Here is a 16,228-nt window from a genome sequence, read left to right on the forward strand (position 1 = left end):
AAATGTGCAGGTTGTTTCTCCTACAACACATGAGCCTCATACACTTCTAGTCACAGAAGAGACAACAGATACTGTTTCAGCACCTTTGGATTCATCTTTTCTTGACCTTGATATTCCTATTGCTGTTAGAAAAGGAAAACGGAAGTGCACTGCACACTACATTTCCAAGCACCTTTCTTACAGTTTGCTTTCACCTTCATACTTTGCCTATCTCTCTTCTATTGCTTCTCATCCTATTCCCAGGTCTGTGTCTGAAGCTCTTAAGATTCTAGAATGGAAGGATGCTATGAGATCTGAAATCGATGCCCTACACAAGAATGACACATGGGAAGTGGTGGATTTGCCTGAAGGGAAGGATCATGTTGGTTGCAAGTGGGTCTTTACTATCAAATATAGAGCTGATGGCACCATTGAAAGGTACAAGGCCAGGCTGGTTGCAAAAGGCTATACATAGACATATGGGATTTATTATTTAGAGACTTTTGCACATGTTGCCAAGATGACATTTGTGAGGGTTCTTCTATCTTTAGCTGCTCACTTTGACTGGCCCCTTTATCAATTGGATGTGAAGAATGCATTTCTGAATGGTGAGTTACATGAGGAGGTTTACATGTCTCTTCCTCTAGGGATGTATGGAACTGATATAAAATGGAATGTATGCAGGCTGAAAAAACCTCTTTATGGACTAAAACAGTCCCCTAGAGCATGGTTTGAGAGATTTAGAACAACACTTGTTAACTTTGGTTATGTGCAGACACAGTCCGATCATACTCTTTTTGTGAAGAGGAGTGGACCTCTGGCAATATACCACATTGTGTATGTAGATGATATTGTAGTGACTAGTAATGATGTCTCAAGAATTCATGATCTAAAATCTTTTCTACATACAGAGTTTGAGATTAAAGATTTGGGGGAACTGAGATACTTTCTTGGCATAGAAGTGGCTCGATCCAAGGACGGGATTCTTATCTCCCAAAGGAAGTATGTTCTTGACTTACTCTCTGAAACTGGAAAGATGGGTGCTAGACTAGTTGCTACTCCTATTGATATGAGTTATAAACTCTCAGCCTCAGAATGGCCATTGTTAGAAGACAAAGGAATCTTTCAGAGACTTCTTGGGAAACTTTTGTACCTATGCATGACTCGGCCAAATATTGCATATGCAGTCAGTTGCATTAGTCAATTCATGCATGCTCCCCGAGACACTCATATGGCAGCTGCAGAGAGAATCCTATGTTATTTGAAGGGCTCTCTAGGAAAGGGTATTCTGTTTGCCAAGCATGGTCATATGAAACTTGAAGCCTATACCGATGCTGACTGAGCCAGGAACATTGATGACAGAAGATCTACCTCTGAGTATTGCAGCTTGGTAGCTGGTAATGTTGTTTCTTGGAGAAGCAAGAAACAATCGGTTGTTGCTCGGTCTTCTGCTGAAGCAGAATACAGGGCTATGGCACATGGGGTTTCTGAATTATTATGGCTAAAATCTTTGATGGAAGAACTTGGAATTGAATATGACAAGCCAATGATGTTATACTGTGATAATCAGGCTGCCATCAACATTGCTCACAACCCAGTGCAACATGATAGAACCAAACATATTGAAGTTGATCGACACTTCATTTGGGAAAAGGTCTCTTCGGGTGAAGTGTGTCTTCCTTTCATCACATCTGAAGGACAATTGGCAGATTTTCTCACCAAAGGCATTCCCAAGGCAAAACTTCAGCATGATACCAGCAAGCTTGGCATGATTGACATCTATGCCCAACTTGAGGGGGAGTGTAGAGAAGATGGGCCGAATGGCCCATTGGTTGCTTATTCTTTCTTGTTATTTATGTTTCTTTTCTGTAATGGGCCTTATTTTGGGTCCATCCTGTCAATATTAAGTTCTGTGTAAATTCTTACCCAATTAAGGGCCTCCTTGTAATTATTCAAATATTTCTAATAAAACAGTACTAGGGGGCTGAGAGAGGGAGAGTTCGAAATCCTCTTCTCAGACCCTCATTGCCGAACCCTCAACTCTCTTCTCTTCAGTTTTCTTCAATTATATGTAGTTAGATCTCAGATCACAAAATATTAGCTTTTTAAGGGCGGAAATAACAGAACACTAGAAGACTATTGAAGTTATGCAAATGATAAAATATACAAATCTCACCCCCTGTATCAACATCACAATCCTTGATTTCAATCAAATATTAAAATTCGTTCTAAGCATATAGTGGTCTACTATTGTAGATATGTCGAATAAAATGATTTGGTTCGCTCACACGTTGGAGAATTTACAATGATATGTCATACTAACCCTCAATAGGAAAATATATTCTAAGTATCCCTGTAATTGGAGCACGACATGAGTTGGATCTTGCCCTGAACAAAGATGTAAGTGTAAATTTAATTTCCCTGAACAAAAAGTGACAAGTAAAGAATCACTACATTCCTCAGATGGGTGAATCATATTCGACATAAATGAAAACTAAAACTTGCTTCATGGGTGGATTACCTTTTCAACTAATGAGGAAATAAAAGAACATTTTCTACTGTTACAAAGAATGGATGCAGTTTATAGGCTCATAATATACAAATGGTGATCTCATTGCACCACCAACAAGGAAACAAAAGAAGGGGAAAAAATTTTTAAGGTATAAACTTTGGAAATCAAATAAGTTTGCTAATTCGGCGCTTTGATGGACCTCCTGGAAAGAGTTTCATTATCCAGCCCAACACTCTTTCCACCACCTGATGGGCAAGAATAAACAAAAGCTGTTATTTAAGCACCACTCTAAGGTATGTGCAATGAATAGCAATAAAGTAATAATAGCAGAAGATTCAAGCAAAGCCATGACATTCAATAAACATAGTCTTCAAGGTTCCATGCCACATTAAGTTACTAAACCAGCAGGTCAGAAGCCCTTGATAAGAAACATTGGGGCACACCAACGATGCTCATCCTTACAAGTCTAAATGGTCCAACAAACTGGTACCTCTTGTTCAAAAGGACAGCATGGTCTTGTCCCTGTGGGATTGTCAGTATTCAATTAGTTCAATCAGTTTTGCAAACATTATACTGCTATATGTTGCAGTTGAAATTTGAGGTTTCACCAGAGGCTACAGGCAAAGAGAGATTACTGAAAGAGAGAGGTTTAACTCATCTCTGAACATAAAAAACAAAAATGAAATAAAACACTTTTTTTATCAATAGGTCAACCATTGTTTCCAAATAGTTCAACTACATTAATACTGCCTCATTCATCTCAGAAGGGTTGGCCTTAATTAAGTATGAAAAGGAGAATACCAGGTGACAAAGAATAGATATCTGGAACTTTGTAGAAATGTAAGGCTAAAAGTTGAGCCATATACATGTCTCGATTGGAACAGAACATGCCCTTAACGACCAACAAACATAGATGCGGTGATTCATATATTTTGTTCATGGGCTTACTCTCTTTGATATCACAATATGTAATATTTAGATATGCCAAATATAAAATATCATAAATTGGTGTACCTCATCCCCTTCATCTGTGTGCAATGTGCTATCAGGCTTGGTAGGAGGCTCTGTTTGTCGTGCTAAGATATTCCCATAGGCCATACTTTGGGCTGTCAAGAGCTCTAATCTCTGAGTCTGAGCCTCCAATTTTCGTGACAATTCCTTGTTCAAATCCTTCAATAGAAAAGAACAAAATAAATGAGAATGGAAAATAGGAGACAAACACAATATAGATGGAAAATTCATGAATTGAAAATCCTATCTTGAGCTAGAAGATCTAGTGTTTAAACTTACAGGTTGAAGAACATCACACTATCACTTTTAATTATTGTCACATACATGGTTTAAAAATTTTGTATAAACAAGAAGAAATAATTTCTAGGCTCAACACTGCACTGAGATAATACCTGGTATCAATGCTGTAAGGTTCGAACCGGATTAAAAACCAGAATGCTCCACAGGTCCCGGTTTTGACAGTTAACTGGGCAGTTAACCCGTTCAACCCGTGAAAACCGGGGCCCAGAAAGGGAACAGGTTTACAGTTTTCACAGTTCAACCATCTGGTCTGGGTTGAGTCTTACAACACTGCCTGGTATGAACTTAAAGAGTCCAAACGAAATTGGATAAAATAAAATAACACAAAGTATGGTTTGAGCTTGTACTCAATAATTCAACAATAGGAAGAGAAAAAGGAAAGACAATTAATTCTGCATTAGAAGGGCAGTTACAGATCATACAGTAACATAGTGAACAAGCATGTTCAAACATGTGGTACATGGAGGTTATTGTTTTCCTTTAACTATGGCAAGAGCAGCAATTGTTTTTGCATTTCTCAATTCTAATACAATCAGTTCATACTTTTTTTGTTAGCCATCTTATTATAACTACAATAGAAAATAAAAAGTTACAAAAGGTCCTTCACAATAACAATAATAAGAATATTTTTAGAAACTGTGAAACTAGAATACTTTTATTGATGAAAATACAGCAGAACTTTTTATCAGTGGCATTGTTAACATTGCACAGGGGCAATAATATTGGAAATACTTAACTAGTGTATTAAATTGATATATGTAAGAAAGGGGCCAAGCCCCATTTACAAAATATTACGTAGTCAATATACCATAGAAAACAAAGATGGGCGGCAGGGTAAGTAATTCTATCTTGAATAAGGACACTCCAGTCCACTGTTTATCATAAAGAAGGGCATACTTGTAATTCTATCCTTTATTTAAAATATAAAGTTGGGCCTATTGCTAAGAGGAGATTAAGATATTCTAATCACTCTCAAAACAATTCAGTGGTTTTCTCCTCTCTTCTCTTCCCTCTTTCTTTCTTTCTCTTTTGGCATTGTTTCTTGTTGTTTAGTGCCTTGTAGTAGTTGTAGATCCCACCTGCAATAATCTGGAATAAAGAAAAAAAAAAAACAGAAGAGAAGAAGAAGATGAGAGAAAACTAAAGCAGGAAGATGGAAGAAAGGGAAGGAAGAAAAGAGTTCAAAAACTCTCTTCAGCCCCCAATGATCTTTTTTATTCTTTTGTTGTAAAAAATAAGGACAATTACATGAGTGCCCTTAGTAGGGTGTCCAGCACTAAAGACAACAATAAAAAACAATAAAAAAAAAAAAGAAAAATCAGGCCCATAACTAAGTCCAATACCTACTAACACAAGTCATAAACATTACTTAAAGAAAAATAAAGAAAATAAGGCCCATTCGGCCCATCATCTCTACACTCCCCCTCAAGCTGAGCATAGATATCAATCATGCCCAACTTGCTTGCACAATGTTGTACTTTGCCTTGGGGACACCGTTGGTCAGAACATCTGCTAACTATTGCTTTGAAGCAATAAAAAGAAGGCAAACTTCTCTGATAGCTAACATTTCTCTTGTAAAACGCTGGTCAATTTCAATATGTTTTGCCTTGTCATGCTGAACTGGGTTGTGAGCTATGTTGATTACCACCTGATTATCACAGTAAAGCATTAAGGGGTTATCATGTGTAATACCCATCTCCTCTAGAAGTGGCCTGAGCTATAACGAATAACAACTTTGAAACTCCATGTGCCATTGCCTTATACACTGCCTCAGCCAAAGACCTGGCTACTACTAACTGTTTCTTACTCCTCCAGGAGACAATGTTCCCTATAACCAAGGCAGAGTAACCTGATGTAGATCTCCTATCACCAATACTACCAGCCCAATCGACATCTGTGTAAGCCTCTAGCTTCCCAAGTATTATTTTTGCAAAGTGCTTCTATTTCAGTTCTCATAACCTCCCTCCATTTTGGCTTAGACAAGGCCTCTATAACTGATGTGGATATAGTCTGAGAACAATGTTTTAAAACACGGAGGCGTAATGCGAGGTGTTCCACTACCTAGAGGCGTGAGGTGTAGTTCAGAGCGCAAGAGGCATAAGCCTTTCAAACACAACGAGGCGTAAGCCTCCTTAAGAGGAGGGGGGTTAGGAGGAGGATGAAGAGGAAGGGGGGATCTCATTTTTTCTTTATTTTTAATAAAAATCTTTTATATTAAGAAGAATAAAGATGCATGACATTAGTTGAAAAGGGGGGTCTTGTAAGAAGTTGGGGGGCTGAAGGGGCAGGGGGCAAACTACTTTCTTTCCCCTTATCTTTTCTTCCCTTCCCTTTCCTTTTCTTTTCTTTCCTTTTCTCTTTTTTTCTTCTCTTTCTTTTCTTTCCCTTCCCTTTCTTTTCCTTTCCTTTCCTTTCCTTATTTTTCTTTTTTCCTTTTTTTCCTATCTTTTTATATAAATTGTGCATGAGACGCATGAGGCGTACGCCTCTAGCACACCTCATGAAAAAAGTGCAAGAGGCATATACCTCTTGCACCTGAGGCGTACGCCTCTTGCACCTAAGGCGTACGCCTTAGAGGTGTTAGCGTCTCTGGCATACGCCTTAGGGCGTTTTGGGAGAGCCTCGCCTGGAGGCGCGCCTCCAAGCGTATGCCTCCCATGCCTTTTAAAGCACTGGCTGAGAAGAAATGGAGGCTAAGAAAGAATAATAAGTTGGGGATAACAGGCTGTAAGATAGGTATTTGGAAATAAAATGTGTTGTACATTTCCTCTTACCTTTTCTTGCAACAATAGGTAGGTCCAAGTCTAGGAAGGGAGGTTTTGAAATAGGTGGTAAGGGACTTGTCCTCTCTTTAGGAGTTGAGAGTGTTTGAGGCTTAGCTATAGATGGGGGAACAACCTGTTCATGTCGTAGTCTTTGTCTCCGATATCACCTTTGAAGAATAGGATGAGAAGCAAAAACTGGAGGACTAGCAGGAGAAGGAGGAGCAGGAATGGAAGAGCTGGGAGATGAAGGCTCTACCACTAGAATAGAAGGCCACAGATGACTCAACCCCAAGATCAATAGGAGAAGGCAAAGGAAGTGGTGAAGCAAACAACTCAAGGAAATTCTCTCCCTAAAGAGAATGGCCATTGTTTTGGAGCAGCTACAGTAATCCGAACCAGTGAAGAAGGAAGAAGAAGATGAGGAAGAAGACAAGAGAAAGAGAGAACAGGAGGGTTTAGTTGAAAAACTGATTAGTCTCTCATTCAGTCGACCCCCTTATGTTTATTAGGTTCTAATTACACTTACAAAGACTAAACTGCCCTCACTTAAGTGTGGGGCAGAGTTCTCTAATAAAACAGCCACATAAGCAAAGTACTTAACTGACATGAGATTACTAAACTACCCCTATTCGGCTCACTTTAACACTCCCCCTCAAGCTGGAGAATATATGTCATATAATCCCAGCTTGTTACATAGATGGTTCACTTTCCCTGAGTTTAGAGCTTTTGTAAACAAATCTGCCCATTGATCATTCGAGCCCACATGTTCTGTGTTTATCTCTCCAGCAAGGACCTTCTCCCTCACAAAGTGGCAATCAACCTCTATGTGCTTTGTTCTCTCATGAAATACAGGATTGAATGAGATATGGAGTGCAGCTTGGTTGTCACAATACAGTCTCATAGGTTTATCCATGTGAAACCCAATTTCTTGTAGAAGATTCCTCAACCACACTAACTCACAGGTAGTATGTGCCATGGCCCTATACTCAGCTTCAGCACTACTTCTGGCCACAACCGTCTGCTTTTTACTCTTCCACGTCACAAGATTTCCTCCAAGAAATGTGCAATAGCCCGTAGTAGATCTTCTATCATTCACTGAGCCTGCCCAGCCTGCATCTGTATACCCCACTACTTCAAGTTTTCCTCCTGGTTTATACAATAGTCCACGGCCTAGAGCTCCTTTCAGATACCTCACAATTCTAAGAATTGCATCCCAGTGAGGTATACGAGGGTTCTGCATGAATTGGCTCACCACACTGACTGCAAAGGATATGTCAGTTCTCGTGATAGTCAGATAGTTCAGCTTCCCCACTAGTCGTCTATACCTTCCAGGATCTTCAAATACTTCTCCTGTATCACTGCTCAACTTAACATTTGGTTCCATAGGGGTCTCAGCCGGTTTTGCACCTAACAATCCTGTTTCTTCCAATAGATCAAGAACATATTTTCTTTGGCACAGATTTACACCTTGTTTTGACCTGGCAACCTCTATTCCCAAGAAATATTTCAATGTTCCAAGATCTTTTGTTTGGAAATGATTTTGCAGAAATACCTTTAATTTGCCAATCCCCAATTTATCACTGCCAGCAATGACAATATCATCCACATAGACCACTAATAGAATCTTCCCAGCTTCTGAGTCATAGCTGAACACTGAGTGATCTACCTGGCACTGCTTCATTCCAAAACTCTTCACCACTTCACTGAACTTCGCAAACCAAGCGCGCGGCGATTGTTTCAGCCCATAAATTGCCTTCTTCAATCTGCATACCTTACCATCCTCCCCCTGAGCAACAAACCCAGGTGGTTGCTCCATATATACCTCCTTCACAAGATCACCATGGAGGCATTCTTTATATCAAGCTGAAACAGAGGCCAATCATATATAACTGCCAGGGAAATTAGTACACGAACAAAACCAATCTTAGCCACTGGAGAGAATGTCTCCATGTAGTCCACTCCATACAACTGTGAGTAACCTTTAGCAACAAGTCTGGCCTTCAGACGCTCCACACTACCATCTGGCAAGTATTTCACAATATACACCCATTTACATCCCACAGCATGCTTACCAGGTGGGAGAGTAGTAAGTTCCCACGTTTGAGTATGTTGAAGAGCAGAAAGTTCCTCCTCCATTGCCCGCCGCCAATCAGGTGAACTGAGAGCTTCTTGAACATTGCTAGGTATGGAAATAGAGGATAAAAGGGAAACAAACTGGCGGTGTGATGTAGAAAGACGAGATAATGAAACAAAATTGGAAATGGGATGGAGGGTAGAACTGCGTTTACCTTTCCGTAAGGCAATGGGTAAGTCAAGGTCTGAAGGTTCAACAATAGGAGCCATGAGAGGATCCGCAGATGAGGTAGAAGCTGGAGGAGGGGCCGGTGTCGTTCGACGTGTATACACTTGCCAGATTGGTGGACGTTCGGTGGTGATCTGCACGGGATGAGGTGATCAGTCTACTCCAACAACAACATCTGGAACTGGATCACTGACAGGGAGAGGAAGAGGAAGTGTGGGTGGAGACGAAGATGTTTCAGGACTTGAGAAGAAGGGGACTGACTCAAAAAATGTGACATCAGGGCAGACATAGCACTTCCAGGTAATGGGATTATAACACTTGTACCCTTTTTGAGTCCGTGAGTAGCCAAGGAAGACACATTTAATTGAGCGTGCATCTAGCTTGTCTATTCCAGGGCTCAGATTGTGGACAAAGCACACACAACCAAAGACACGAGGAATTAATGGGAATGGAGATAAAGTGGGAAACAAGATAGAGAAGGGGGACCGACCATGAAGGATGAAGGAGGGCATCCGATTAATGAGAAAACATGCAGTGAGTACAGCATCACTCCAAAAACGTTTAGGAACATTCATGTGGTGAAGAATAGACCGAGCAGTTTCAAGAAGCTGATGGTTCTTCCGTTCAGCTACCCCATTTTGTTGAGGGGTGTATGCACATGATGTCTGATGAATAATGCCATGTTGTTCTAAATACTGTTGAAATGAAGTAAGAAAGTATTCACGACCATTATCTGAATGGAGAATTTTGATTGGAACACCAAATTGTGTGCGTATTTCAGCATGGAATTTTTGAAAAATGGAAAACAATTCACTTCCATCTTTCATTAAGTAAATCCATGTCATTCTTGAACAATCATCAATAAAGGAGACAAAATACTTGTACCCATTGTAAGACTATTTTGATTGGACCCCGAACATCTGAATGAACCAAAGAAAAAAGACTCAACATACGACTCTCAACTCTTGGACTGAAGGACACACGACGATGTTTCCCAAACTGACATGACTCACATTGCAAAACTGACAAATGACTCAATGACGGGACCAAAATCTTAAGATCCTTGAGAGATGGATGTCCCAGTCGGCAATGCCATTGTAGAGGAGTAAGTGAAGTCTGAAGAGCAATTGAAGATCCACCACCGTCAAGATAATACAGTCCACCAGCTTCATGCCCCCCACCAATCTTCTTCCCCGTCTTGAGATCCTGAAAAACACAAGTGGAAGGAAAGAAGGTAACAGAACAGTTAAGAGCTTTGGTTATTTTACTAACAGACATAAGATTGAATGGAAACTTAGGGACATATAAAATAGATAATAAGGGCACAGAAGCCATGTCAACATTACCAACACTACATATGGGAGATGAGGATCCATTGGCAAGTGTAACAGTTTGTGATGTGGAGGTTTCAGAAAGAGAAGAGAACACACCTGGAGTCCCGGTCATATGATCTGAGGCTCCAGAGTCAATAATCCAAGGAGGGGTTTTAGATGACATGCAAGCAATACCTGATTGGGCAAGTGTGGCAGTGGTATGCTGTGAAGTAGTTTGAAGGAACCGTTCATACTCATCACGCGGTACGCTCACCATTTCCCTCCCAGAGGTAGATGTAGATGTGGGAGGAGTTCGGTCTGCCGGTTTACTGTCACTGATATCAACCTCACCTGCTACAGCATGATTAGCCCATTTAGAGGGAGGGCCATGTAGATCATAACAGAAATTCACTGTGTCCCTCTCTACCACAATGAGTACATTTCCTTGTAGAGTTATTCTTCCCTCTGCCACAGCCTCCCCCTGAGTCACGACCACCCCGAATAATCATGGAACTGCCATGTTCTCCTCGGGGAGCATGACCTCCCCCTCTTGTACCATGTCCAACTCCTCTAGCTGTCACAAGTGCTGATCTATCAGACTGTGTGGAGTTCTCTGTCTATCCCAAAGAAATTCTACAAAGCCTTGAGAATACTTCCTCAAGTGTAGGAAGAGTAGAGCCCCCCAATATTTGGGCTCTAATTAGTTCATATTCCGACTTCAGCCCCATTAAAAATCTTGTAACATCTAGTTGCTCCCTTTGCTGTTGCTGAACTTTAATATCTGGAGTAAGGGGGTGATAGACATTGAGTTCATTCCTTATATTCTTCATGTTGGCATAGTACTCTTCTAGTGTTTTGGTTCCTTATTGTAAATCAAAATACTCCCGATAAAGCTGATACACTCTTGTTGTGTTATCTTGTCCAGAATATAGCTTCTTAGCATGCTCCCATATATACTTAGCCGTATCAAGGAACATGAAGTTGGCACTAATTTTGGGTTCCATACTATTCCACAACCAAGTCATGATTTGAGCATCTTCTTGCTCCCAATCATCAAACCCTGGAGAGTCCTCCGGTGGCTTCTCATCTCTTACATGCTTTACTTTCTTCTTTGCCTTGAGAAACACTTCCACTGATTTATCCCATGGAACATAGTTCTCCCCATTCAGCTTAATTGAGGTCATTTGTACCCCTAGGTAGTCGGAGAAAATTACCACATTAGGTTTCTGATCATAATAGCCATCTCCTATTGCTGCCATTGTACTCTTTCACAGTTGCCTCTAACCTTACTTTTCAGCTACAAGCTGATTGATGTTGTTCACAGTTTGATACTTCAGCACCTATTGCAGCCCCTAAACACAACAGTGGGAGCACACACTTGTTCTTCTTCACACTACTGCTGACTTCACACACCTACGACCCACATAAGCATCACAAGCACCACAACACAACAGTAGGCCCTCTTACAACCACTCAATAATAAAAAAAATTGTGCATCAGAAACACCACAACACAGTCAAACTGCTACACCCAGTTCAGATTTGTTTAACACACTTAAGAGGGCATTACACGACCACAAGGAGCTTGGCAAGTCACTGCATTCCACCTTACACCACTCGGCCACCTAAAGCAGCCCTAACACCACTCAACAACTCACAGCAGCCCTACACCATTCGGCTACTGCACACACAGCCCTTCTTAGGGCAACAATGAACCTAGTTCTCTAGGTTCTAATCAGTACTAACTGATTCTTGAAGGGTTCCTACCCAAAAATACCAGCAACACAAAAGGACTAAATAACCAACCTTCCTTTGAGAGTATCAGCCAACCATTCACTGCTGAAATCACCTCCCTTAATGAAGAAAAACTGTGCGCAGCAGAGAGCAACGAGCTGTGATGTCTCAGACCTAGGGCGAACCAGCTCTCTCCATTAACTAACCAGAAACAAAGAAGAGGGTGTCACGAACACAGCTGAGGTGCTTTGCAAGCGGAAGCAGGTCAGAAACCTCTCTCTGATACCATGTTTTGGAGCAGCTACAGTAATCCGAACCAGTGAAGAAGGAAGAAGAAGATGAGGAAGAAGACAAGAGAAAGAGAGAACAGGAGGGTTTAGTCGAAAAACTGATTAGTCTCTCATTCAGTCGACCCCCTTATGTTTATTAGGTTCTAATTACACTTACAAAGACTAAACTGCCCTCACTTAAGTGTGGGGCAGAGTACTCTAATAAAACAGCCACATAAGCAAAGTACTTAACTGACATGAGATTACTAAACTACCCCTATTTGGCTCACTCTAACAGCCATAAAAAGGAAGGGACTCTACAAGGGTAACACCCATGGTGACAAAACAAGTTTGTTGACAGAGGTTGTTGTACACATGTTTAGGACTGCAAGGGTACTTTTGTAATTTCTTCATATTTTATATTGTACGACCAGTCTAGTATAAATAATAACATACTGCACACGCCTGCAGTATTCTTTGGGCTCTCAGTCCTCTTGCCTCTCCTCTCTTCCTCTTCTCTTCTCTTGTTCAACAAAGTTCTACTAGTGGGACCAAAACAACAATAACCCTTTTGTGTGGAAGCATACCTTAAGAAAATGAACTTCTAGGCCTTGGTTCAAACTTATGTCTCTAAGAGCTAGGAATATGAACATAACATGTGCAACCAAAGACACATTTCACTCTCGAGGAATAGAACAAAAGGAGATTTGAACCCTAAGACTTGAGAAGGCATGCGATTAATAAGGTAGATACCTATCATGTTTGCATCACCCTAAAATCTTACTAGAACATGAGAGGCAAAAAAGATGCTCCTTGCTACTTCAACAACATGTTGATTCTTTCTCTCTACCACCCCATTCTACTCTAGAGTACGTAGACAAGAACTCTGATGTATAACCCCAAATTTTTCAAAGTATGAAACAAGACCCTTCTCAAAATATTCCTTAGAATTATCTTATTGGAATATCTTGATGCGGGTATCAAATTGGGTAAGCACAAATTCATGAAACTACTTTACTAGTTTAGGTACTTCAGCACGGGATTGCATAAGGTAAAGCCAAGGGTAACAAGAAAAGTCATTAATATATAGAACAAAATATTTGTAACCACCCATGCAAGGTAAATGGTATGGTCCTTACACATTAGAGTGCACAGTATGAAAAGGAATTGTAGATCTTTTATTACTTGCAGAATAAGAATTCTACAGTGCTTTGACAACTCGCATGACTCACAATGTAAACTTGACAGCTTAGTTTCCTTAAACAAAGGTGGAAACAAAAGATTCAACGAAGAAAAAGAAATATGATCCAAATGATAATGACAATAACATAATACGACTGACTGGCTTTGACACATTTGAACCAAAAGCTGCTCTTCGGGGTGATACTTGACTCTGTCCAAGCATATCCAACAGGTATATTCCATTCGCCTCATGGCCACTCCTAATCACCTTCTGAGATTTCATGTCTTGAAAAACATAGTAAGAAGGAAAAAAGGTCACACTATAGTTCAAGGGTTTTGTCAAATTACTAATTGAAAGCAAGTTAGTATTTAGTTTAGGAACATGAATAACTGAGGATAAGGTGAGGGTGTCTAAAGCTTAGATGTTTCCTTTGCCGGAGATAGAATAAGGGAGATCTTATCTCGGCCAGATAAAAACTGATAAGTAGAAAATAAATAGGACACACTAGCCATATGGTCAGAGGCACTAGAATCAATTATCCAAGGGATCCTACGATTACCTGAAAATATGAGATAAATGCATGATTCGTAGTAACACGAATACCTGAATGGACATATGTAGATTAGGAGCCATTTCCTGAAGATGCAGTAGCTGTAGTACTAGACTCTAATTGGCTGATGAGTTGTTCATACTTCTCAAACTCTGCTCTAGCAGCTGCTAATTGTTCCCCCAATAACTTCTCATCCCAAAACCCTTTTCAACCTTAAAAGAGGTGGCTACATTGGCATTTCCACTCTTCCTAGTTCCACTCTTCTTACCATTGTTGTTGTTATTGAATCTAGGAGGTATAAGCTTTGGATGTAGTTTCCAACAGGTATCCTTTGTGTACTTAGGTTGCTTGCAATACTCACATACTATGTCTTTCTTCTCAGTACCAACCCTTGGATTCAACCCAATATTTGCAAAATAATCTGTTGAGGCCTCTGCTGTTAGTGTAGTTCATACAAGAAAGAACACAACAGATTTGGGGTGTGTCTAATGTGTCGGCCACACAAAGAAGAGGCTATTTATATTAAAAGATGTAAAAGGACACTTTTGTCCTTATAATACAATATGTAATGTACAAGGTAAAAAGAATAGAAGATGAATGGTACAACAAGAAAGCAAAATTACAATTCAGCCCTCACTATTACTGTCTCTACACTCCCCTTCAAATTAATGTAGTAGCACTATCATTAGTTTGTCCACTAGAAAGGAATGTCGGGCCCTAGTCGTAGCCTTTGTGAAAATATTTTCCAATTGAAGAGTAGAGGATACATGAGGCAATGAAATATTGTCGGCAGTAAGGAAGTCTCTCATAAACTGACAATCCACTTAAATGTGCTTCGTCCTTTCATGGAAAATAGGATTAAAAGCAATTTTGATTGAACTTAGATTGTTAGCCAAAAAGGAATAGGAGAGGACTGAGCAATATTACGATCATGTACAAGTGACTGGAGCCAAATAATCTCACTACACACTGAGGACATGACTCTATATTCCGCTTCAATGGATGTCGTGGAAACAACCTGTTACTTCTTACATTTCCAAGATATAAGAGAATCACCAAGAAATATGCACCAACTAGTGCTAGATCTAGTATCTAGACAAATATCCCAATTGGCATCTACAGAAGCAAAAAAAAAAAAACACACCATAGGAAATTGTCCCCTGGATATATACGGTGAACAGCTGTTTGGGCGTGTTATTGTGAGATATATAAGGCTGCCCACAAATTGACGATATAAGGTAGCATCTTCTAAAGAGGGCCATTACCTTGCTTAACTTCAAATTGACTTCCAAGGGGGTATCAATAACCTTTGTATCAGTGAGATGAGCAAGGATGACAAGGTCAGTGACATTTTTGCTGATTACAGAAGTAGCCAGTAGAATTGCAGTGAACGTCCAAGCCCAAGAAATATGTAACTGGTCCCAGATCTTTCATCTTAAAGGATTGACTAAGAAGGTGCTTTAACTGATGTATACCATCCTGATCATCTCTAATTCTGAGGAGCTCTGAATGAATCCAACATCTGTGATCACAAATCTAAACCTCCCAAACCAGGCACGAGGGGCCTGTTTAAGGCTATAGAGGAATTTCTTGAGTCTGCAAACTAGGTGAGGCTCATCATAGTAACCAGGAGGAGGTTTCATGTACACGACCACCTTCAAATCCTCATACAAGAAAGCATTCTTTACATTCTTTACATTCATTTGGAAGTGTAGGGGCTAGAGCTGCTAACTGCTTCCTAAAATAAAGTTGGTGCAACAAGAAGAAGGTGATGTTTCCGAAGTACATACAAGCTCAAAATGTTAAAGAACAGAAACTAAAAGAGTAGAGAGCTTTGTGATTAGTTGAAAAAATGAAAGATTTTCGAGAAATATCACATTCCAAGAGATTTTAGTCCGATGAGACTGAGGATCATAATGAATCCCTTATGGTCAGGACTATATCTCAAGAGCACACATAAAACAAATTGTGCAGATAGTTTAGTGTGCTCATGTGGAAGATGAACAAAATAGATGCAACTAAACACATGAAGCATGGATAAGTTTGGAGGAGTCTTAAATAGAGACTGATGTGGGGATATGTTATCAAGAGCAGATGATGGAAGAAGGTTGATAAGATGTACAACAGTGTTGGATGCCTCCACCCAAAAGGTTGCAGGAGCATGAAAGTCAAGGAGGGTTCTAACAACACTTAGAATATGGCCATTTTTGTGTTTCAACTCCATTTTGTTAAGGAGTGCCAAGACAAGACTTCTAAGACTGTATACCATGGCATTGTAAGTAGGCCTAAAATTCCCCATCAATGTACTCTC

At 40.1% G+C, this 16,228-nt stretch overlaps 1 protein-coding gene across 5 annotated transcripts in view; it reads right to left on the reverse strand.

Moving 5' to 3' along the window:
- Window positions 1-2,368: 2,368 nt before the first annotated feature.
- Window positions 2,369-16,228, reverse strand: part of LOC104602111 (uncharacterized) — an 83,547-nt gene continuing 69,687 nt past the window's right edge. For 3 of the 5 annotated variants that reach the window (XM_088900595.1, XM_010265680.3, XM_088900597.1), the window contains 2 exons: window positions 3,506-3,661; window positions 2,369-2,736 (listed from right to left, as the gene is read on the reverse strand). In XM_088900595.1, the coding sequence (XP_088756721.1) occupies window positions 2,656-2,736; window positions 3,506-3,661 (237 nt within the window). In that variant the 3' untranslated portion in view covers window positions 2,369-2,655. Of the gene's footprint in view, window positions 2,737-3,505; window positions 3,662-3,693; window positions 4,892-16,228 lie in introns of those variants that run through there. The other 2 variants (XM_088900598.1, XM_088900596.1) reach the window with 2 other exon arrangements.

Source organism: Nelumbo nucifera, chromosome 3 (genome assembly GCF_055504915.1).
Source record: "Nelumbo nucifera cultivar China Antique chromosome 3, China Antique-T2T, whole genome shotgun sequence".
In the NCBI taxonomy this organism is placed as follows: domain Eukaryota; kingdom Viridiplantae; phylum Streptophyta; class Magnoliopsida; order Proteales; family Nelumbonaceae; genus Nelumbo; species Nelumbo nucifera.